This window comes from Mesoplodon bidens (assembly GCF_964165515.1).
Source record: "Mesoplodon bidens genome assembly, chromosome: 18".
Lineage (NCBI taxonomy): Eukaryota > Metazoa > Chordata > Mammalia > Artiodactyla > Ziphiidae > Mesoplodon > Mesoplodon bidens.
In genome coordinates this window covers 52,318,293-52,340,742 of record NC_138175.1, presented here as the reverse complement: position 1 = coordinate 52,340,742, position 22,450 = coordinate 52,318,293, and the positions used below count along the sequence as shown (strand labels likewise).

Below are 22,450 nucleotides of genomic sequence, written 5' to 3'. Positions count from 1 at the left end.
CGAGTCCTAACCACTGGACCACCAGGGAAGTCCCTGAAGGGTTGTTTTTTAAATTCACTTCCTGGTCAGCTGTGAAGAGATACAGAAGGAACAGCTCGCACCCCTGGGGATGGTAACTGACAGCTGGCGCCTCCTCCCCCAGCCTCCCATCTCCCATCACCTGACAAAGTGTGACTGCAGCCACGGGACTGCCACACCTCTGAACCTTGAACCTGTGGCAGTTCGGAGGATGGTGGGGGAGGGCAGAGCACAGCTACCCAGCCCGGCCTCTTGGAACCATCTCCTGCCAGTGATACTTCCCAGCCCCAGAGTGCTTCCAGAAGTTTCCAGCCCAGCAGTTCTTAGCCCTGCTCGAGGCCCAGCTTGTTGTTTGAGTGGCTGGTCATTCTTGCTTTTGGCCGTCTTTCTTAGACTCCTCCCTAGATAGGCCCTGCTCTTTGGGGAGATTCTGGACTAGCCTGTCCAATAGAAATACAATGCAAGCCACCATGCAATTACAGATTTCCTAGTGGTCACATTAGAAAAGTAAAAGGATTGTAAAGCAATTATACTCCAATAAAGATGTAAAAAAAAAAAAAAGGGAAACATGAAATTAATTTTAACAACACATTTTATAAATACATTCCAAATCTCACTTCGACGTGTAATCAAAATAGACGTGATATTTTATATTCTCTCTTTCTCTCTTTTTTAACTAAGTCTTTGAAATTCAGTGTGCACTTTATACTCACAGTATTTCTTAGTTTGGCCAGCCACATTTCAGGTACTCAGTAGCCACACGTGACTGGTGCCTCTGTGTTGGACAGTGCCTCAGTCAGGGTAGTGTAGTGAGTGCTACAGCAGGCGTGTGTCCACGGTGCTCAGCTACCCCTGTCCAGGGGCCCAGGGACCATGAATCAGCCTAGAGCAGCCAGGAAGGCTTCTTAGAACAGGAGGAGGAAGAGGAAATGATTGACCTTGGGTAGTCAGTGGGTTAACTTCTCTTCTGCTGGTGGGTCCTGCTTGCTCAGACACTCACTGTCTGAATCACCATGCAGGCAACCGAGGCCGTGGCAGGGGCTACCGAGGCCGTGGAAGCCGCGGAGGGTCTCGAGGCCGAGGCATGGGCAGGGGCAGCCGAGGCAGAGGCAGAGGCTCCGTGGGAGGAGACCACCCAGAGGACGAAGAGGATTTCTATGAAGAGGATATGGAAGTAAGGCTTTCTCCAGCTTGGGATGGGGGGTGGGAGTGGGGGCAGGTGGCTGGTGAGCTGCAAGACTAAGTCTGTAAGACTAAGGTGGAAAGAAAACATCAGATGGCAGGTTTATGTGTTTAGAAATGTTCATTTATTATTTGGAATAGAGAAAACCTTCCTATGGTTCAGAATAGAAAAAGTACCAAAGGGTGAGCTGTCAAGAACATCTTCATCTCACCGCTCTCTCAGCGAGCACCTTAGTTCCCATCCCTGAAGACAGGGTTCCCGAGGGTACTCTCGAAGCACTTAATGCCTTCGCAGTCGGGTGCCTGTGTAGTTACCTCGTACACACACACAAACGCGTGTGCACGTGAGGAGAACTACACACTCACTGTTCGGTCCCTGCCCGAGACCTTGCCACGCTGCCCCTTGTTCTAGCTGCACAGCTGTCCTTTGGGAGCTGCCCAGTGGGCTGGGAGTCCTAAGAGTGAAGGCTGCGAGGGCAAAAGGACTAGGACCAGCCACTGCTTAGGCTGTGGCGTGTGAAGAGGGGGCACAGGTGTGAGTCACTGGGTTGCTCACTTGCTCTTCTGAGTTTGACATTGTCCCGAGTGTACAAAAAGGCAGAAAGGGGTGGAGTATATAGTTCAGGACATTGTTCGCCAAGTGACACTTTCCTGCTTCTCTTCCCTCCGGAATTCCAGTACGGAGAAAGTGAGGAGCCGATGGGAGATGAGGACTATGACGACTATTCCAAGGAGCTGAACCAGTACCGCCGGTCCAAGGATGGCCGAGGACGAGGTGGGCGGGGCCACGAGGGGCGAGTCAGCGGGGCTCCTCTGGCAGCTGCTGGCCTCGGGTCCTGGAGAGAGGCCTCAGGTTAACGCCATTTCTCTCTTCTGCAGGGCTAAGTCGAGGCCGTGGCCGGGGTTCCCGAGGTCGAGGGAAAGGGATGGGCCGGGGCCGCGGTCGAGGTGGCAGCCGAGGAGGGATGAACAAGGGTGGAATGAACGAAGACGAGGACTTCTACGATGACGACATGGGCGTAAGTCGGCTCTTCGTTCTCATCTGATGTGTTTACTCAAGGCTCCTTCTTGAAATTTTTTTTTCTTTAATGAGTTATCCTCCGAGGCTGGTCCTGTCCCCCTGCTCCCATCAGCCATTCCCCGTAGAGCCTGTCAGCACTAATTATCTCTCATGGGGGTTGCGCTGCTGGTGAGACCCTCTGTTTTTAAAACCATAGCTTTGTAGCACCTGCAGTCGCCTGTTCTCTGAGTTAGCCCTGGAGAGTTTTCCAGGAAGGCTCGTGCCGCCTCTTCTTGCAATGAATGTGCTCCCGCACAGGTGTGTGGCGCGCGAGTCCTCAGCTGCCCACGCTCCACGCTCCGGGGCTCATACCCCACAGAGTTGGGTGCTGGATGGAAGCTGCTGGTCAGCACTCCTGTTACACGGGGGCGTGCTCATCCCTGCCAGCCAGCCTGTCTCCCTTTCCCTCCCTCAGAGTCCGTCTCCACAGGCCCCTCCCTACCCTTCCTCTTCATTCCCCTTTATAGTCACACTCTGTGTTCCTAACAGGACGGCGGTGGAAGCTACCGGAGGGGTGACCATGACAAGCCCCACCAGCAGTCCGACAAGAAAGGCAAAGTCATCTGCAAATACTTCGTGGAAGGGCGGTGCACATGGGTAAGGGGCCAGTTCCAGTAGTACCAGGGTGCCCAGAGCAGGGACACATGGGCCTCTGGGAATGTTCTGGAGGCCACACTCACTGGGGGGCAGTGTTCTGGTGGGCTTGGAGTGATTGTCTGAGAGATGCCTGGAAGGCCTGGAAGACTTAGTTCACTCCTCAGAGTGACTGAAGAGCCAGGACAAGATTGGTGACACATCTGGGTTTTTTTGGTTTGGGAGGATTTTTTTTGGCCAAAATTTTCACCCAATCCATATGGCCTCAAACGTTTTGTTAGAATTGATGCTCGTGCAAAGATGTAACATATCCTGGGTGAGTTACTGAACTTCAATGTCGGAGAGGGAATCATTAAGGCATCCAGACAGAAAAGGTGGTCAATGAGGTCAGCCTTGACCTTCACAGCAGAGTATAATGCCAGAAGATGGGCCAATGACCTGAAAGTTCTGAAGGAAACAAGTATAATCCAGTGTTAGTTCAACCAGGCAGCTTTTTATTCAGGTATACAGGCAGCAGGCAGATATTGGCAAGCAAGTACCCAGGGAGTACTGCACCTGTGTACCTGTCTTAGGAAAAAATATTATTGTGTTTCAAACAAAGGTGTGTTTGTGTGTAAAATAGTCCTTATTATAGTTGCAATTCATATTATTTTTAGAAACTTGAAATATATATAAACAAAAGTGTAGCTATTCCTAAGAGAATGGGTGAACGGGTATAGAACAGTTTCTCTTTTCAGTTTACTTGGATGTTGTTTTGTTTGGATTGTACAATTTGACTATAAATAGCAGAAAACTCAACTCCACTGGCTTAAACACATAGACGTTTGTCTCTCAGAATAGTTTGGGAATTCCCTGGTGGTCCAGTGATTAGGACTCTGCACTTCCACTGCGGCTGGCATGGGTTTGATCCCTGGTTGGTGAACTAAGATCCTGCATGCCATGTGGTGTGGCCCAAAAAAAAAAAAAGTCTGGGGCGGGGGAGCGGGGGCATTACAGGACTGGTACAGTTGTCAGTGGCACCATGGGGGACCCAAGTTCCTTCCTACTTTTTATTCTGGCATCTTTAAGCATGTGGCTTTTGTCCTCATGGTTGCTTAATGGCTGCTGTGCCTCCAGGCATCACATCCAAGGGCTAGGAGGAAGAAAACTGTGTGAAGGGATTTTTTAAAAAAATCAGGGCAGTATTGTCTTCCCTGGGGAGTTTGGGGTTTTGTTAGAAATTAGGTTTCTGTTAGAAAGGAAGAAGCATGAAACTGGATACTGGCTGTTATGCAGCAAACAGTAAGTGAGTAAGAGAGGCGAAGGCAGGAGGAGGAAGAGTTAGAAAGCAGCAGTGAAAGGCAGCAGAATGGAGCCGGGAGGACTGAGGACATGGGGGAGGGAGGCAGGGGCAAGAGAAAGGGCCACACACTGTGGCAGAAGTTTCAGGTTGGTGGGAAACTGCATTTATGTGACTGCCTTTCCTGGGCCTCCTGCCCTTTCTGGGGTCGGGGTGGGGGTTTGTTTCTGTCGTTGGTCCCTGTGTGCTTCAGCAGTGACAGAGCAGTACTTCCTTTTGCAAACAGCTTACCTTTTCACTGCTTCTCTTCCAGGGAGACCACTGTAATTTTAGCCACGACATCGAGCTACCAAAGAAGCGAGAACTGTGCAAGTTTTACATCACCGGATTTTGTGCCAGAGCCGAGAACTGCCCCTATATGCATGATATCCTTTGGTGCCCACGTTTGATCTGGTTGAGGGTACAGAGCTCCTTTTCTCCTTACTGGTAATAACAGCTGGTCTTCACCACACTTTCGCTCCGCGTGCCAGTACCGTGCCAAGAGCTTTGCGCATCCATCTCTTAACCCTCACATCTGCCCTGTGATGGGTCTGCTCTTCCTAGTCTGCAGATGACTAAACGGAGGCACACACGTTATGTGTCCCCTTTACATATACAGTTGACCCTTGAACAACATGGGTTTGAACTCTGCAGGTCCACTCAGAGATTGTTTTGTTTTCAGTAGTAAATACTGCAGTACTACACGATCTGTGGTTGGTTGGATCCACAGATGCAGAACTGAGGGTATGGAGGACAGATTATAAATTATACTCAGATATTTTGACTGAGTTGGCGCCCCTAACCCCCATGTTGTTCAGGGGTCAAGGGTACTCTCGAGACTGGCTTATACCATTGCCTGTTATCTTTCTGAGATTTTTCAAATGGCTGTGTAACCATGGGCAAATCATTGAACTTTTCCCCTCTTCCTGTTGAGTGAGGATCTGAGGACACAGCCTCAAGGCCAGCGTGGTGGGGCGGGAAGCACTACAGAGTAGGGGTGTCGAGAACCGGGGTCTCATCTTGGGTCAGCTGCCAACCTGCTGTGCAGCTCTGAGCCAGTCACTTCGCCTCTCTGGGCCTCAGTTTCCTTGTCTCTAAAACAAAGGGGCTTGGATTCTGTCCTTGGGTGGGTTTCATGAGGTGAGGCATTTGCCTTAACTTGCCGTGAACGTGATTTTCCGTGTAAGTTGTACCACACGACCGGGAACTGCATCAACGGCGATGACTGCATGTTCTCTCACGACCCCCTGACCGAGGAGACCAGAGAGCTCTTGGACAAGGTAATGTCCAGGCTGACAGCAGCCATGGCTAATGGGGACCAGGAGGTGCGCCTGCCACGGGCCTGGCATTGCAGCCCGCCTGTCTGGCCTTTGTGCAGGACCAGAATCCCCAGTTGCGTTGATTGGAGCTGGGCCATGTTGAGGAGGAAATGGGGGCTGTATTCTCTGCAGGGAGAATTGAGGTGACCACACGTGTGTCTTCTCTCCGGTCGGGATGGTTTTCCCTGGAGGGGCGGCTCCCTAAAAGGAATGTTGCGTGGTGTGTCTCCAAACATACCTTGTGATTTCTTAACTGTCCTTTAGAGAGAGCCCGTGGTATACAAAGAGGAGGTGAGACTTCGGATGGGTTTTGTTATTTATTTATTTATTTATTTATTTATTTATTGCCTTACGCGGGCCTCTCACTGTTGTGGCCTCTCCCATTGCAGAGCACAGGCTCCGGACGCGCAGGCTCAGCGGCCATGGCTCACGGGCCCAGCCGCTCCGCGGCATGTGGAATCTTCCCAGACCGGGGCACAAACCCGTGTCCCCTGCATCGGCAGGCGGACTCTCAACCACTGTGCCACCAGGGAAGCCCCTGTTTTTTAATTATTTTTTTAGGTTACTATTTTTTTTATTTTTGGCTGTGCTGGGTCTTCATTGCTGTGCGTGGGCTTTCTCTAGTTGCAGTGAGCAGGGGCTACTCTTAGTTGCAGTGCGCGGGCTTCTCATTGCGGTGGCTTCTCTTTTTTGCGGCGCACGGGCTCTAGGCACGCGGGCTTCAGTAGTTGTGGTGCCTGGGCTCTAGAGCGCAGGCTCAGTAGTTGTGGCGCACGGGCTTAGTTGCTCTGCGGCACGTGGGATCTTCCCAGACCAGGGCTTGAACCCGTATCCCCTGCATTGGCAGGCAGATTGTTAACCACTGTGCCACCAGGGAAGTCCCTGGATGGGTTCTGTTTTGATGGAAGGGTCAAACGTTTCTTTCCAAGTCTTAAGGATTCTTTTATGTAGTAGAGAAAGTATGGGGCAATTGGAGGCTCTCACGATGGGGGAGACTTCCTCCAGTGAGGTATCGGGGCTTCCTTACCAGCCAGATGACATTTGAAACTCATCCTCATGTCTGTTGTTCTCCCTGAGGAGTCAGGCTGAGGACTTTGGGGCCCCCGGTTCCTGTCCTTGATTTCCTGACATCCATCACTGGGTGAATGGGTGCGAGAACACGTGTCCTTTCACATAAAGGCTTTGCTGCCTTCTCTCTGGTTCCCAGAAAGTTTAAGGAGATTGGCTGTTTTTTGAGAATGGAAGGAATCGGTGCCTCAGCCAGGTTCAGGAATCCACCCATGCAGGCCGGGGCTGCCTGAGGGGTTGAGGGGAAGCCCTGCACAAGCAAAGCAAGAGAACGTCCACTCCTCATTGGGAGAGCATTTGTGGAGAAAGTTCTCATCTTTGCCAGGCCCTTTGGCCTGTTATCCTAGGAATAGGGTTTTGAAACTGGTAGCTGTCTAGAATCTGTGAGTCATTCACAGGGTAAGGAGTGGGAAAAGTCATGGCGGCTTCATTTCTCATTTGAAGAACTAAGCAATCTCTGACTGCGGACTGCCCCCTGCTGGTGTCTCAGAGTTTGCTCTCTAGACCAGTGCTGTCCAGTAGGAACACCACAGAGCCACAAATTTAAATTTTTTAGTAGCCACATAAAAAAAGTAAAAAGAGGTGAAATTAGTGTCACCAGTATATCTTATTTAACTCAGTATATCCATGTCCAAAGTACCACTTCAGCAGGTAATAAGTGATGAAATAATTACGATATTTTGGGGGTTTTTTGTTTTTTTTTGGTACTAAGTCTGAGGAATCTAGTGTTTATTTTCTACTTATAGCCCCGTTTCAGGCACCCAGTAGCCACACATGGCCAGTGACCACTATATCGGACAGCACAGCTCTAGACACCCTAATAAAAACTCAAAGCAGGGCTTCCCTAGTGGCGCAGTAGTTGGGAGTCTGCCTGCCGATGGCAGGGGAAACGGGTTCGTGCCCCGGTCCGGGAAGATCCCACATGCCGTGGAGCGGCTGGGCCCGTGAGCCATGGCCACTGAGGCTGTGCGTCTGGAGCCTGTGCTCCGCAACGGGAGAGGCCACAGCAGTGAGAGGCCCGGGTACCGCAAAAAAAAAACTCAAAGCAAATCAAGGTGGCACATTTCCATTTCTGGCCACAAACATTTTGAGAGTATCAGTAACATCCCCTATCTAAAGTCAAGTCTCAGTAGGTTAAAAATGAGTGTTGAACCTGGAAAAACCATTCCAGAATTGAATTTGGGTGGTCAGAAAGTAAAACTTAAACCTTTACAATGGCCCAGAGTAACCCTGATAAACGTGTGGGGTCAGCCATTTCCTTCTCTCCTGGACAGAGTTGCAGCTTGATCAACTAGGGCTGGGGCCTGAGGCCCTTGGGCAGCCCTTGGGTCCAAGCTGTGGTGCCACTTAGGACAGGGCCTTCATCCTCCTCTCCTGAGATGTCTGTGCTCTCGCTTCCACCCTCTTCTTCAGCTTTATTTTCTTGCTTCTTGGTGACGTTTCTGTCTGTCCAGATACATCAGCTTCCAACCACCCACTCTAGGTTTGAGACGTGCCTGCCTTTGGGGCTGTCAGTGACTGTAACGTGAGAGTGAGTGGCAAGAATAACGCAGAGAATCCCCTCCGCCTAGGTTCCTCTGTCAGCATTATTTTGCCCTATTTGCTTTATCACTTTGCTCGCGTTTATTTTTTTTCCTTGAGCCATTTGAAAATAAGTTGCATACATTATGGTTCTTTACCATTAAATCCTTCAGTTACTGTTTTATACATATACTGTTTTATAGTCAGGTTTGTCAAGGTATAGTTTGTATCCAGTCTTAAAAAAAAAAAGTGTCCCTGTTTAGTTCTGTTATTTATTTATTTATTTTTGGCTGTGCTGGGCATCATGCAGGATCTTAGTTCCCCAACCAGGGATTGAACCCATGCGCCCTGCAGTGGAAGCGCAGAGCTCTAACCACTGGACCACCAGGGAATTTTCCCTAGTTCTGTGAATTTTGACAAACACAGAGAGTCATGTGACCACCTCACAGTCTAGGTAGAGGAAATTCATTCTTTCACCCCCAAAACCCCTCCCCTTTTGTAATCAGTGCCTCTTCCATCCCCAGCCCCTGGAAACCACTGATCTGTTTTCTGTCCCTGTAGTTTGCCTTTTCAAGAAAGTCATATAAATAGACGTATGGTATGTAGCTTCTAAACATGTGGGCGGTTTATATAGCCTTTTGTTTTTTGGTTTTTTATAAATTTATTTTTTTAATTGTTCACTTTGTTGGGTCTTCGTTGCTGTGCGTGGAATTTCTCTAGTTGTGGCGAGCGGGGTCTACTCTTCGTTGTGGTGCATGGGCTTCTCATTGCGGTGACTTCTCTTGTTGCGAGCACAGGCTCTAGGCGTGCAGGCTTCAGTGGTTGTGGCATGTGAGCTTCAGTGGTTGTGGCTCGTGGGCTCTAGAGTGCTGGCTCAGTAGTTGTGGCACACGGGCTTAGTTGCTCTGCGGCATGTGGGATCTTCCCAGACAAGGTCTCGAACCCGTGTCCCCTGCATTGGCAGGCGGATTCTTAACCACTGCACCACCAGGGAAGCCCTATAATAGCCTTTTGAATCTGCCGTCTTTCATCCTGCATAAGGTGTTTGAAATTCATCCACATTGTTGCAAGTATTGATAGTTCATCACTGTTTGTTTTTGAGTAGTACTCCACCGTGTGGATGATCTGAGACTGTTTATCTAGTCACCAGTTGAAGAACATTTGATTTGTTACCAGTTTGGGGCAAAAGCTTAGATTTTTTTTTCTTTTTTTGTCCACGCCCGTACAGGATCTTAGTTCGCCTGTAGGATCTTAGTTCCCCAACCAGGGATCAAACCCGCGTCCCCTGCAGTGGAAGCCCAGAGTCTTAACCACAGGACCACCGGGGAATTCCGAAAGCTTAGAATGTTTAACAAATGGACATGAGCTTATTTCTTATTTCCTTGGCCCATGAACCTTGGCCCACATGTCTATGTGTATCCACAGGTGTGGCCGTCCTTTTCCATTGAGAGGATGCCTTTGACTTTTGGAAACCTGAGAATCATTCAGAATCAGTCCTGGTGGGGGAGGTTATGGGACCCAGCAAGGCCCTGGTTGGGTGGTGTGAGGGAGCTCCTTGCTGCAGAGAGGCCCAGGAAGGGGCGCGTGGGAGTCTCTAGGGATAGATGTGCCGAAGGACTGCCTGGATGGTTTGGGTTCAGCTTTTCAGGGTGGGGGTGGGGTGTCGACACCTCCTATGTATCTTATGCATCAGTGTTCTGGGCTCTGATGCGATTCAGCCCTTGCTTTTGAGGCAGCACTTGTGGCCCAGTGTGGGTGGCGGGTAAAGAGATAAGTGCAGGGAGCTGGCTGTGTCCTGCGCGGGAGTCCTCGTCGGGGTGTTGTGGGATCTGCGTGAGGGGTGAGGGGGGCGACGTCCTGGAGTGGGAGCCCGCCGTGAGGTGAGACTTCTCTCCAGTGTGGAATGGGTGTGGAAGCCCCGATTGCGGGGCACAGTGGGGAAGCGGAAGTGACGGGACCCAGGGAGGTGAGTGTGAGAGAGAGGGGGCCCGCCTTGCCTGAGGACCGGAGATACGCTCGTAGGGGCTGTCTTGTGGGCCAGTGCTTCAGCTCGTTTGGTCATTGAATTCATTGTGTGGCCCTGTGTGCTGAGCACCGTGCGGGGCCGGGGATGGCAGTGGAAGGATCACCTCAGCCTCTGTCCCCCGCGCAGGGGCCATTGGCTGGGTGTTCCCGAGTGCTGAGCGGTACAGAGATGTGTGACCCTAGTCTCGGCGGCGAGGGGAGTGTGGCGCATTTGGTGGCTGGACCACGGCATCCCCTCCCTGGGCAGGGAGGAAGCTGTGGTCAAGTTTGTTCCTGTTTAATGAGGTATAACCTCCTCCCTAGGTTTTGCCTACACCTGAGGGCATTTCGTTGCCATTGAAAGGAGCTAGCAGTGCAGGGCTTTGGCTCTGTGACCGGAGTGCGAGTGCCAGCGAGCCAGCCTCTGCCTGGCATGTACCAGAATCCCAGACCCCCAGAAGGAAAAGGGGTGTTCCACAGAAAGCATACTGTTTGTGCAAGTGGTTTAGACACAGTGAGCCCCTCTTAGCAGTCAGGGAATCCTGGGAACCCTCTCGAAATCCAGGTTCCCAGGTACCAGCCAAAGGCCAGCATTGCAAGCTGGCCTTCCAAGAGAAGCAGGCAGGCCTGCAGTGTTAACATCTGCCCAGGATCCTAATTGGTGAGACGTTCTGCTTGAATCCAGACTTTGGAATTGTCCACCTACCCTGTAACAGGCCTTATGGTGGGCCCTGCGGGTCTTGCCCTTGTGGAGTTGGTAGTCATCGGGCCAGGAATAAACAAAGATACAACTAAATGTAAAATCTCACAAAGCTTGGGCAGTGCTTTCAAGGGAGCTAATGGTGTTCCAGTCGTAAATACAGGAGACCTGGCCAGTCACTCTTGAGTTGACCTTTAATAAGAGACCCCAGCAATTGGGGGACACGGAGCCATACATTAAAAATGGAGGGGAAAACGAATGCCTGGGGAGAGGCCTGGTCCAGGCCAGGACCCTGCTGGGGAAAGAGCTTAGCTGTCCGCAGAACTGAAACAGAGCTGGGTGCTTAGGGTGGAGGAGTCCTCACACCATAGAAGGAAATGAAGCCTCCAGGGTGCTTGAAGTCCTCCCCAGACACCCAGCCCTGCTGTCAGGCCCTGTGGGTCCTCGTAAGTGATTGGGTTTTGATTGCAAGTGTGGTGAGGGGCCCTTAAAATTCAAACAGAACAATGAACTTTTTTTTTTTATAAATTTATTTTTATTTATTTTTGGCTGCGTTGGGTCTTCATTGCTGTGCGTGGGCTTTCTCTAGTTGCGGTGAGCAGGGGCTACTCTTCATTGTAGTGCGCGGGCTTCTCATTGCGGTGGCTTCTTTTGTTGTGGAGCACGGGCTCTAGGCGTGAGGGCTCAGTTGTGGTGCGCGGGCTCTAGAGCACAGGCTCAGTAGTTGTGGTGTATGGGCTTAGTTGCTCCACGGCATGTGGGATCTTCCCGGACCAGGGCTTGAACCCATGTCCCCTGCATTGGCAGGCGGATTAACCACTGCACCATCAGGGAAGCCCAGAACAATGAACTGTTAATCAGCCATGAAATAGATAAAATAGATGGTACAGCTACAACATGAGTGAACCTTGAAAATGTCATGGTAAGTGAAAGAAGCCAGTCACGAAAGGCCACGATATTATAGGATTTCGTTTCTATGAAATGTCCAGAATAGACAAATCCATAGAGACAGAAAGTAGGTGGTTGCCAGGGGCTGGGAGGGAGCAGGGCATGGGGAGTGACTGCTTAATGGGTGTGGAGTCTTCTTCGGTGGTGTTAGAACTAGATAGAGATTGGTGGTTACACAGCATCGCGAATGCACTCAACGTCCTTGAATTGTCCACTTGAAAATGGTGAAATAGTACATGGTATATGTTGCATGTACTTTGCTGCCAAATAAGAATGGCTCCCCTGTCAGCTCTTCACTGAGAAGGGACGCGGCAGTGGTAGGCGGCGATGCCTTTTGTGCCAGGAGGCTTTGTGGTCATTGGCCTTATGCTGTAAGGCAGAGGTCCTCAACCTTTTTGGCATCAGGGACCGGTGCTGTGGAAGACAGGTTTTCCATGGACCCGGTTGGGGATGGGGGATGGTTTCAGGGTGATTCAAGCGCGTTGCATTTATTGTGCACTTTATTTCTGTTATTATTACATTGAAATACATAATGAAATAATTATACAACTCACCGTAATGCAGAATCAGTGGGAGCCCTGAGCTTGTTTTCCTGCAACTAGATGGTCCCATCTGGGGGTGATGGGAGACAGTGACACCCAAAGTGTGTTGCTTACGTCCAGTCTACTCCGTAAGATGCAGCTTAATTGTCACTTGCCACTCACCGATAGGGTTTTGATATGAGTCTGTAAACAACCGATTTATTATGGTCTCTGTGCAGTCAGACCTCTCTGCTAATGACAGTCTGTATCTGCAGCCGCTCCCCAGCGCTAGCGTCACCGCCTCAGCTCCACCTCAGATCATCAGACGTTAGAGTCTCATAAGGAACGCACAGCCTAGGTCCCTTGCATGCGCAGTTCACAGTAGGGTTCGGGCTCCTATGAGAATCTAATGCCCCCGCTGATCTGACAGGAGGCGGAGCTCAGGCAGAAATGCGAGCAACGGGGAGCTGCTGTAAATACTGAGGAAGCTTTGCTTTGCTTGCCCGCTGCTCACCTCCTACTGTGTGGCCCGGTTCCTAACAGGCCACAGACCAGTACCAGTCCGTGGCCCCGGGGGTTGGGGACCACTGCTCTAAGGCCCTCAGGGTATTGAAGAGTTATCCTCAGCAAATTCGGCTCTCAGCCCTGGAGGAGTGCATTCCAACCCGCCTCCTCCCCTGTCCTGACTCTCACTGTTTCGTCCTTCCTGGCCCGCAGATGTTGGCTGATGACGCAGAGGCGGGCGCCGAGGACGAGAAGGAGGTTGAGGAGCTGAAGAAGCAGGGCATCAACCCCCTGCCCAAACCACCCCCTGGCGTGGGCCTCCTGCCCACCCCGCCCCGCCCACCTGGGCCCCCGGCCCCGACCTCTCCGAATGGCCGGCCCATGCAGGGTGGCCCCCCGCCCCCGCCCCCGCCCCCGCCTCCGCCCCCCGGCCCCCCTCAGCTGCCCATGCCCGTGCACGAGCCGCTGTCCCCACAGCAGCTGCAGCAGCAGCAGGACATGTACAACAAGAAGATCCCCTCCTTGTTTGAGATCGTGGTGCGGCCCACAGGACAGCTGGCTGAGAAACTGGGTGTGAGGTGAGTGCCTGGGGGCTTTTCTGGGCTCAGCCAGGCTCCTCTGTGCCGGGCCCTGTGGCCTGGAACCTAACCAGGCCAGCATCCTGCCTCTCTCCAAAGCCCTCAGAGGCCTGGTCTGGAGCCCTCTGTTGCTCAACCATGAGCAGGCCTCTGTGTCTCCTCAGGGATGTGGCTGCCACCCTTCCTCTGCAGCCCCTCTCATGGGCACCATTTTCTCCTTCCAGGTTCCCTGGACCCGGAGGACCCCCAGGGCCGATGGGCCCCGGGCCCAACATGGGACCCCCGGGGCCGATGGGGGCCCCGATGCATCCTGACATGCATCCCGACATGCACCCGGACATGCACCCTGACATGCATCCGGACATGCACCCCGACATGCCAATGGGCCCTGGCATGAATCCTGGCCCGCCCATGGGACCTGGCGGCCCTCCAATGATGCCCTATGGTCCTGGAGACTCCCCACATTCTGGAATGATGCCCCCCATCCCACCAGCCCAGAACTTCTATGAAAACTTTTACCAGCAGCAAGAGGGCATGGAGATGGAGCCAGGACTCATTGGGGACGCAGGTATGCAGGGCTCAGGGTGGGGGCCAGCCGGGGCTGCCGGGGTCTGCACAGTGGAATGTAGTCAGGAAGATTTGGTTTTTCTTCCTTGGTCTGAGTCTTTGAAAACATGAATCCAACTCCATCTCTGTCCCGTGAGTGGTTGAACGTTTTCAGTGATGTGGGATTCACTACCCTGTTGAGTCCAGGAGGAGTGTTATGATCACCATCACTATAACTTATTTAATTTCTGTAAGTTTTGCTTGGTGTGTGTGGAGTGGGAGCTTGGGAAGTTAGAGGGATGGGTGTGGAATGGTGTGGAACCTCAAGGCTGAGGTGCCCTCAACCAAAGCGGCCTCCTTCCGGGATGGTTCTTGGCTTGGAGCTCCCTTGCGACTCTGCTTGTTCTGTCCCCAAGGCTGACCATCTTCCTTCCTCCTTTCCTTCCTTTCTTACAAAACGAGAACATGTGTTGGTAACAAACTAAACGTCCGACAGTCGGGTGCTTGGACGACAGTGCCGCATCAATAGGAGGTGGTGTGCAGCCCTCAGAAGGACGAGATGTGTCATTGCTGCCAGGGGCCAGGCGTGCTTCTAGGCGTGGGGTCAGAGCAAGCAAAGCACGTAGTCCTTGCCTTAACTGCCTTTGAGTGGAGGGAAACCGACAGGAAGTGTGTAAACAAGGGCGTCAGCTCATTTCGGCATTGGTCATTGCTGGCGGTGAAATGGGGCACCGTGTGAGAGTGACGGGTGGAGGCCGGGCCGGCTGGGTGCGTCACAGCCAGCAGAGGCCTGTCTGAGAGGTGAAGGCTGGGAGGGAGTCATGGGCTTGGCTTAGGTGACAGCTGCAGCAGGTACGGAGGCCTCAGCCAGTCACCTTGTTTGTGGAAAACAAAGGTGTCCATGTGGCTTGGCAAGAGAGGACGGGGGAGAGAAGTCCCAGCACACAGGACCCTGCGGGCCATGGCGAGGTGGACTCGGTGGAAGAGTGACGGGGATAGTGGAGGAACGCAAGGGCGATGGATGCTAGTAGGGGCTGGAGGGGAATCTTGGAAGCTTGTGGGCTGCCCTTGAGTCGCCCTGGGCAGAGGTGAGGTGGGTGGCAGCCGGGAGAGGACAGGGAGCAGCAGGGCTAGGTTTAGAGGTGGAGCCATAGGGCCAATGTGACGGGGCGGCAGGGGCGGATGGGGATGCCAGCTGCGGGGCAGAGTCGCTCTGGGTGTTCATGCCGAGCCAGGTTGGGGCAGGGCAGCACTGCTGCTTTGGCCACAGTAAGCATGAGGGGCCCATTTGACAGCCGCGCAGACGTCAGGAAGCTGAGCAGGCTGGAGGTCAGTGTGAGCATCTTTGGCATCTCAGTAGTGTTGAGAGGCATGAGAGCGGGTGTTTGGGGCAGGGAGCCAGGGGAGTGACATATTCTCCAGTGAGAAAAGCAGGCGACCTCAGGGGGCTTCCTCCCCCTTTAAAGAACGTGTATGAAACGTGCATGGAAAAGGTCTGGGTGGGGAAGAAAACCCGAAAGTCTGTCAAGCTGATAACAGTTGGTATCTCTGGAGTAATTCACTCTAATGCCCATATCATGAAATCTACCTTTTTAGTACTATTCAGTTGTTTTTAATATATTGAAAATAACAGAACCGTCAGGTAATTCACTCTTGAATTCCATGCAGGGGGGACTGGGTGGGACCGTTGTTTAAGGAGTGTCCCCAACTCGGAGCCAGGGTGTGGCTCAGAGCAGACTCGCCCATCAAGTTCACATGTTATGAAGTTCAGGGGCTAGAAGAAAGTGACCTTTCACTTTATGCTTTATACACTTTGTGTGTGACGTATTTGCAGAGTTAATCACTTTAATCCTGAAAGTTCAGTTTAAGTTACAGATTCACTTTCTTGGTAGTGCTGGCCACATTTTGGCTGCTCAGTAGGGGAGCCACATCACACGGTGCAGACAGGGGAGATTTCATCGTTGCAGAACGTTCGTTCTGTGGGACAGTGCTAACTGGATTTTGTCTCTGACCCACACACGCGCGCGCACACACACACTAGTCTCCAGGCGTGTTGTTGAAGATGTGCCCACGGTGTTCCCCTCGTCTTTGGCTCTGACTTGGGTAGCATTTGTGAAGGGAGGTGGCTAGTGCCGGGCGCCTGCCCGCCCTTCAGGAATGAAGGCAAGCCCTTCCGCCTTGTGCTTCCTAGATGCTGTGTGGGAGAAACACCCCCCACCCCGTCCCGCTCATAAACGTTTGTGGAGTTAGGAACCCATAAAGGGAGTACGAGGAGGAATCACCAGTCAGCCTCTGGGTTGACATGTAGCCATAGCAACATTGTGGTGTATTTTCTTCTCTTCTTTACTAGTCTTTGTTTACCATGGTTGAACTCATATTCTGAGCTTACTGAGAGATTAGGGTGTGTTTTTCTTTATTGATTATTTATTTAAAGAAATCATAAAATTAATGCTCATCAAGAGTAATTAAAACAGATCAGAAATGTGTGGAGTAAAAAGTGAAAGATCCCTCAGCCCCTCTCTCCTGTTCTCATCCCCAGAGGGACTGTTTTCTGTCTGTCTTTTCAAGCCTTTTCTTTGTGTTTTACAAACATCCGTACGACATTCCGTCCTGTTTTCACCTCATGAGCATTTGCCCATGTCACTAAACCTCACCGTGAGCCCCGTTCTCAGTGGCTGCATCCTAGGTGGGACCCTCCCCGCCCCCACTGGCTGCTCCGTCCTCTGTTGCTGGGCTTTCCGCGGGGCCCCTCCTGGGGAGGGTAGGAAGGAACGGGCTACACATTCTCACCCATTGCCATCAGGGGGTGGTTTTCCAGTTAAGGGCACGGGTGGGTCGGAGTTGGTGCCGTGAGGCCCTTCCCGACATGAGCCCTCGGTTCTTCCCTGCCACAGAGGACTACGGGCGCTACGACGAGCTGCCGGGGGGGCCGGGGGAGCCCCTCTTCCCCGAGCGCCCTCTGGAGCCCGACAGCCTCCCTGAGGGGGGGCCCCCAGGCCGGCCGAAGCCGGGCGCCGCTGTCCCCGACTTCCTGCCCTCGGCCCAGAGGGCCCTGTACCTGAGGATCCAGCAGAAGCAGCAGGAGGAGGAGGAGAGAGCGAGGAGGCTGGCTGAGCGCAGCAAGCAGGACCGGGAGAGTGAGGAAGGCACGTGTCCTCCCCAGGGGCGGGGGCTTCCCTGACGGGCGCAGCCCCCCGGGCCGCCGCGCAGGGCAGAGGTGGGGAGCACCTAGGTCGGGTTTTGTGTCAGAAAGGGACCTGTGGCCGGGGAGGACCCCTGCCCAGGGCTGTGAAGCTGCTGGGGCCGCTGCATGTCCCTGAGAAAGTTAGACGTCGGGGCTGCCCTTCTGTGTCATGGGGTTCGGGAGAGACCCTGATCCCATCGAGGAGGGAGGTGGGCTGGTCCCTGCAGGAGACAGCAGGCAATAGGGTTCACCCCCTGCACCCTTACAGAGGAGGCTGTAGGGAGATTCTCAGTCCCCCTTTCCCCAGACCATGTTCTCGGGAAGCCAACAGATGAGAACTAGTCATCGACATAAACCAGTAATAATCACAGGCACAGCTGCCAAGTCTCAGGTGCCGTGCAGTGACCTGATGGTGTCCACCCCAGGGTGAAAGGGGGTGGACAAAAACGGTATCTAGAACCTGAAGCCAGAGGCCATGGGTGGCCCTGACCAGAGCCGAGGAGCAAGTGGGACAGTGAGAACAGGGGACAGCCCCCTCCCCTAGGGGCTCTGGTTGTACCTGCCTAGAAAGTTGGACATGGGCTAGCTTCTGAGTCTGCCCACCTGGCCCCGCCTCTTATCAGCTGGTGACTGCCCTGCCCTGGGTCGCGGGAATGTCTTGAGGGGCCTGGGAGGCACGTGTCTGTGAGCCCCAAGCGCAGTGAGAGCCAAGGCAGCAGTAGCTGCTCACAGGCACCAGAGCCAGGCCTGCCGTGCTGGGCCTGAACCTGCCCAGGAGGTGAGGAGGTGACGGCAGAGCCCTGGGCTCCGAGTCTGAGCTCAACCCTGGCTCCGCCCCCTATCTTATGGCACTGTCTGTGCCTCTGTTTTTCTCATCTGTCAAATGGGCGTGATGATAACGCTAAATCCTGGGTGTTTGTGACAAATAAGACAAAGCACTTAGAATGGTGCCGGTACGCAGGGAAAGGTCCATAAACGATAGCCAGAGACCTGCCAAGCTCGGTGCTTGGCCTGCCTGAGCTCACTGGCTCTTCGTGGCATCCTGTGGTGGGGATGGGGTGTTGTAAGAGAGGAGAAACTGAGGTTCTGAGAGGTAAGAGTCAGGGGAGTGGGCTGCCATGGGGTCCAAGAGGGCTGGTGGTGGATGTGGTGGCCACTCACCCTCTCCCTGCTCCTTTCTGCTTTTTCTCAGGTGACACTGGAAACTGGTACTCAAGTGATGAGGATGAGGGTGGGAGCAGCGTCACCTCCATCCTGAAGACCCTGAGGCAGCAGACGTCTAGCCGACCCCAGGCTTCCATCGGGGAGCTGAGCAGCAGTGGGCTGGGGGACCCCCGCCTCCAGAAGGGACACCCCACGGGAGGGCGGCTGGCTGACCCCCGCCTCAGCCGGGACCCCAGACTTAGCCGCCACGCCGAGGCTTCCAGCAGTTCAGGCCCAGGTGACACAGGACCCTCTGACCCTCGACTGGCTCGCTCCCTGTCCACCCCGAAGCCCGAAGGCGGCCTTCATTCCAGCCCCGCAGGACCCAGTGGCTCCAAGGGGTCTGGGCCACCCCCTGCAGAAGAGGAGGAAGGGGAACGGGCCCTTCGGGAGAAGGCTGTGAACATTCCCCTGGACCCCCTCCCTGGGCACCCACTGCGGGACCCGCGCTCGCAGCTGCAGCAGTTCAGCCACATCAAGAAGGATGTGACCCTGAGCAAGCCGAGCTTTGCCCGCACTGTGCTCTGGAACCCTGAGGACCTGATCCCCCTGCCCATCCCCAAGCAGGATGCAGTGCCCCCCGTCCCCGCGGCCCTGCAGTCCATGCCTGCCCTGGATCCCAGGCTGCACCGCACCACCACCTCGGGCCCCCCCAACCCCCGGCAGCGCCCAGGCACCTCTACAGATCCCAGCACATCTGGCTCCAGCCTGCCTGACTTTGAGCTCCTCTCTCGCATCCTCAAGACTGTCAATGCCACTGGCCCCTCGGCGGCCCCTGGCCCCGGTGACAAGCCCAGTGACCCCCGAGTGCGGAAGACACCCACTGACCCCCGGCTGCAGAAACCAGCAGACCCTGCTGCCTCCTCCCGGGCAGCCAAGCCTGGTCCCACCGAAGCTCCCTCTCCAGCTGCCAGCCCCAGTGGGGAGTCCTCCCCGCCAGCCACCGCCCCTTACGACCCCCGCGTGCTGGCAGCCGGCGGCCTGGGCCAGGGCAGCGGGAGTGGGCAGAGCAGCGTGCTGAGCGGCATCAGCCTCTATGACCCCAGGACTCCCAGCACGGGTGGCAAAGCTGCAGAGCCGGCCGCTGATGCCGGCACCCAGCCCAGGGGCCCTGAGGGCAACGGCAAGAGCTCCGCCGCCAAGGCCAAGGAGCCCCCGTTTGTGCGCAAGTCCGCCCTGGAGCAGCCCGAATCGGGGAAGTCCGGGGCAGATGGGGCCGCAGCCACGGCCACAGACAGGTACAACAGTTACAACCGGCCCCGGCCCAAGGCCGCTGCGGCCCCCGCCGCCGCCACGGGCGCCCCGCCAGCAGAGGGCGCCCCGCCCCAGCCCGGCGTGCACAACCTCCCGGTGCCCACCCTCTTCGGGACCGTGAAACAGGCACCCAAGACGGGCTCCGGAAGCCCATTTGCTGGCAACAGCCCGGCCCAAGAGGGTGAGCAGGACGCTGGGTCCCTGAAAGATGTTTTTAAAGGCTTTGACCCCACCGCCTCCCCCTTTTGCCAGTAGTGTTAAGCCGGAGTCGAGCGCTCCCTGCACCCCTCCCTTCCCAGGGCAATATTTAAGGGCAGCAACCAGAGCTGGGGACTTGGGGGGAGGGGGGAGGGGGTCTGGGTGCTCTTTCTTTTCTTTTGTCCTATTCTTTTTTCTTTTCTCCCCCCCCCCTTTTTTTTTAAAAGTAGTACTTTCTTTGAAACATGAATTGTATATAACCATCTTTAACTTCTGGTCAGTGCTGCGGGGCTCCTAGGCTCCCGTCAAGAAAACCTACATGTGCATGTGTACAGTTGCGAGTCCCCTGGGCCTCAGCCTCAGCTGGCACTCCGCCTGGCCTGGCCAGGCCTGATTTTTCAGGGACTCCTTAAAGGCTGGGGCCCCAGTTTGGTGGCTGGGGGTCTGGTGGGTTTTCTGGGCAAAGCTTGGCCCCTCCCCCCATCCTACCCCCCCACCAGGACAAAGGGAACAGCAGGCGTCGAGAAGGCACTGAGCGCTGCTCACCCTGTGGTGCATGAGCAAGAAGAGACGGAGCCGAGATGGTGGGCAGGACCCGCATGGAAGCAGGTCTAGGCATTTCTGCGTCTCCTCTGCAGTGTGCAGGCCATGATGACCCGCTTCAGGGGCCAGCGGCAGTGAGAAAGTGTCAAGACAGAAGGAAGAGAGCCTTCGGAAGCTGCCTGGGCGGGAGAAGCAAAGCCTTGTCCACTGCTGTTCCACCTGGGTGCACAAACCGGCCTCCCTGCCACCCTCCGTCCAGAGGTCATCCCAGAGCAAACCAGCGCCCTCCAGCCTGCGACAGGAGACTCCGGGTGAGAAGTGGACCTGGAGTCGGCGAGGCTGGTGTGGCCAGGAGCTGCCTGCGAGAGGCAGAGCGTGCGCTTCCCGTCAGCCCGTCCCGTCCTGTCATGTCCCGGCCGTGCCTTCCCCCCCGTGCTGGGCTCTGTCCTGGGCTCAGAAGGCAAAGCGCCCAGTGAGCCGGCCCCGGCCCTCTGGGGACAGCTCAAGGATCCATGGCACGGCCACGCCATCAGTCTCCTGACGGAGGGATCCCTGGGTGGTTCTCGGCAAAATGTTTTGCTTTCTCCGCTTTCTTCACACCTCCTTGCACCATATTTTTAGGGCCCGTGGTTTTGGTGTGTTTGGTTTTCTTCCAAGCCGACAGGTGCATGGGTTCGAGGCGTGTACAGAGTTGGATTTGTGGATACTTCCGGGAGGGGGCCTGAGGACACGGTGGGAGACTAGCCAGGGCAGGGTGTGGGCTGCGGGGCCCTCTCCAGGAGAGGGACTGGGACCCCCCACTGTGGGCAGGGGCCGTGGGACCCAAAGCCTGTATCCTCCTCTCCTCATCCGGCTGAGCCGGGAAGGGAGCATAGATGCCTGCCCAGGCTCCCCCCGACCTCCCCCAAGACCCTGGCTGAGGTCCCATCCTGTCCACAGAGCCCCAGAGGAGGTCCACCCCGTGGACGTGGCCTGAGGGGAACCGGGCGAGGCCTGTGCGGCCGGGGCTCCCTCCCGCCTGTGTGCCGGTACTTGCCAGCCATCTCCCGCCTTTTTCCTCCTCATCCCACCGTCTCGGCCACCTCGCTTAAGAGCCCTGACTCTTTCTTACTAATAATGAGGAAACGTGGTGTCCCAGCCAAAGGGTTCCCCCTCCCACCTCCTCGGGGTAGGAGGTTAAAGAGGGTTCAATACGAAACGCCCTGCCCCAGAAGAGAAACAGTCATTGAGTTTGGGGCCGGAAGCAAGGGTGGGAGAGGCAGTGCGCCATGATCAGGTTGGTTTGGTTTGTCTTTGTGTCTTTTTATTTTCTTTTAAACAATCATCAGTGAGGTTTTTCTTCAGCCACCAGTGTTGGCCTTGAAGCAGAGGGCTGCAGCCCTTAGTTAGTGTTTGTAAAATAAGAAAGAATACACAGTGTGGCTGTGGTTGGGTTTTTTTTTCCCTCCTCTGAGAATTTTTTTTATAAAAGCAAAATTAAATACTTTTTTAAAACTGAAATCTGTGGATGAAATAGAAGCTGGAACCCTCCTCTTGGAATATTCAGCCTAAGAACCTCATGGGACTATGAATTCACCCGAAATTTTCATTTGCCATCAGGCTGAGCTTTTAAAGAAAAATTGTTCTCTAACCAGGATTGTAACAAAAGTGTAAATACTATTTCAGAGTTGAAAGTTGATGGTGCAAATATGTATATAACGTACTGTATTTTTACAATGATCGTCGCATGACTCTATTCCAACCCCTTTTTGTACTCCATATCTGTCTTCCAGAAACATCACCTGCCCTTTCTCCTGTGGTCTCTTAATCCAATAATTGTATTACTGCCATTAAAGGATGCAGTTATTTTAAAAAGCCTGTGGGTCTTGTTTCTCCGTGCTGCCCCCACCATCCCTTGTCCCAGAAATGACAGGGCGGGGGTGAAACCTTGAAACCAGGGTCTCTTCTCAGTGGCCAGTCCCAGGGTGACATTCATGATGACACTGTGGGAATGGTGCCTCCCAACAGCTTCAGCTTCCCTTAGCGGCTGACGACTGCATTCCACAGTTCCTGAGCTCTGGCTCCGGGCCAGTCTCGGCCTTTAAGGACACAGGTGGCCCACACAGGCATGGTCCTGCCCCCTGCATAGATCACAGAAGAGGCCAGTGATGAACTCAGGACAACTGGGCTGGCTTCTAGGGATGAGAA

The 22,450-nt window shown here is 54.2% G+C and overlaps 1 protein-coding gene across 10 annotated transcripts in view; it reads left to right on the top strand.

Annotated features, from left to right (window-relative positions):
* ZC3H4 (zinc finger CCCH-type containing 4) overlaps positions 1-22,117 on the top strand; it is a 43,305-nt gene extending 21,188 nt beyond the window's left edge. For 7 of the 10 annotated variants that reach the window (XM_081217890.1, XM_081217893.1, XM_081217894.1 and 4 more), the window contains 10 exons: positions 1,038-1,192; positions 1,879-1,975; positions 2,080-2,219; positions 2,750-2,857; positions 4,447-4,558; positions 5,343-5,452; positions 12,971-13,335; positions 13,560-13,903; positions 16,776-17,027; positions 18,258-22,117. In XM_081217890.1, the coding sequence (XP_081074016.1) occupies positions 1,038-1,192; positions 1,879-1,975; positions 2,080-2,219; positions 2,750-2,857; positions 4,447-4,558; positions 5,343-5,452; positions 12,971-13,335; positions 13,560-13,903; positions 16,776-17,027; positions 18,258-19,777 (3,203 nt within the window). In that variant the 3' untranslated portion in view covers positions 19,778-22,117. The remainder of the gene's footprint in view (positions 1-1,037; positions 1,193-1,878; positions 1,976-2,079; positions 2,220-2,749; positions 2,858-4,446; positions 4,559-5,342; positions 5,453-12,970; positions 13,336-13,559; positions 13,904-16,775; positions 17,028-18,257) is intronic. The other 3 variants (XM_081217895.1, XM_081217891.1, XM_081217892.1) reach the window with 2 other exon arrangements.
* Positions 22,118-22,450: the final 333 nt, after the last annotated feature.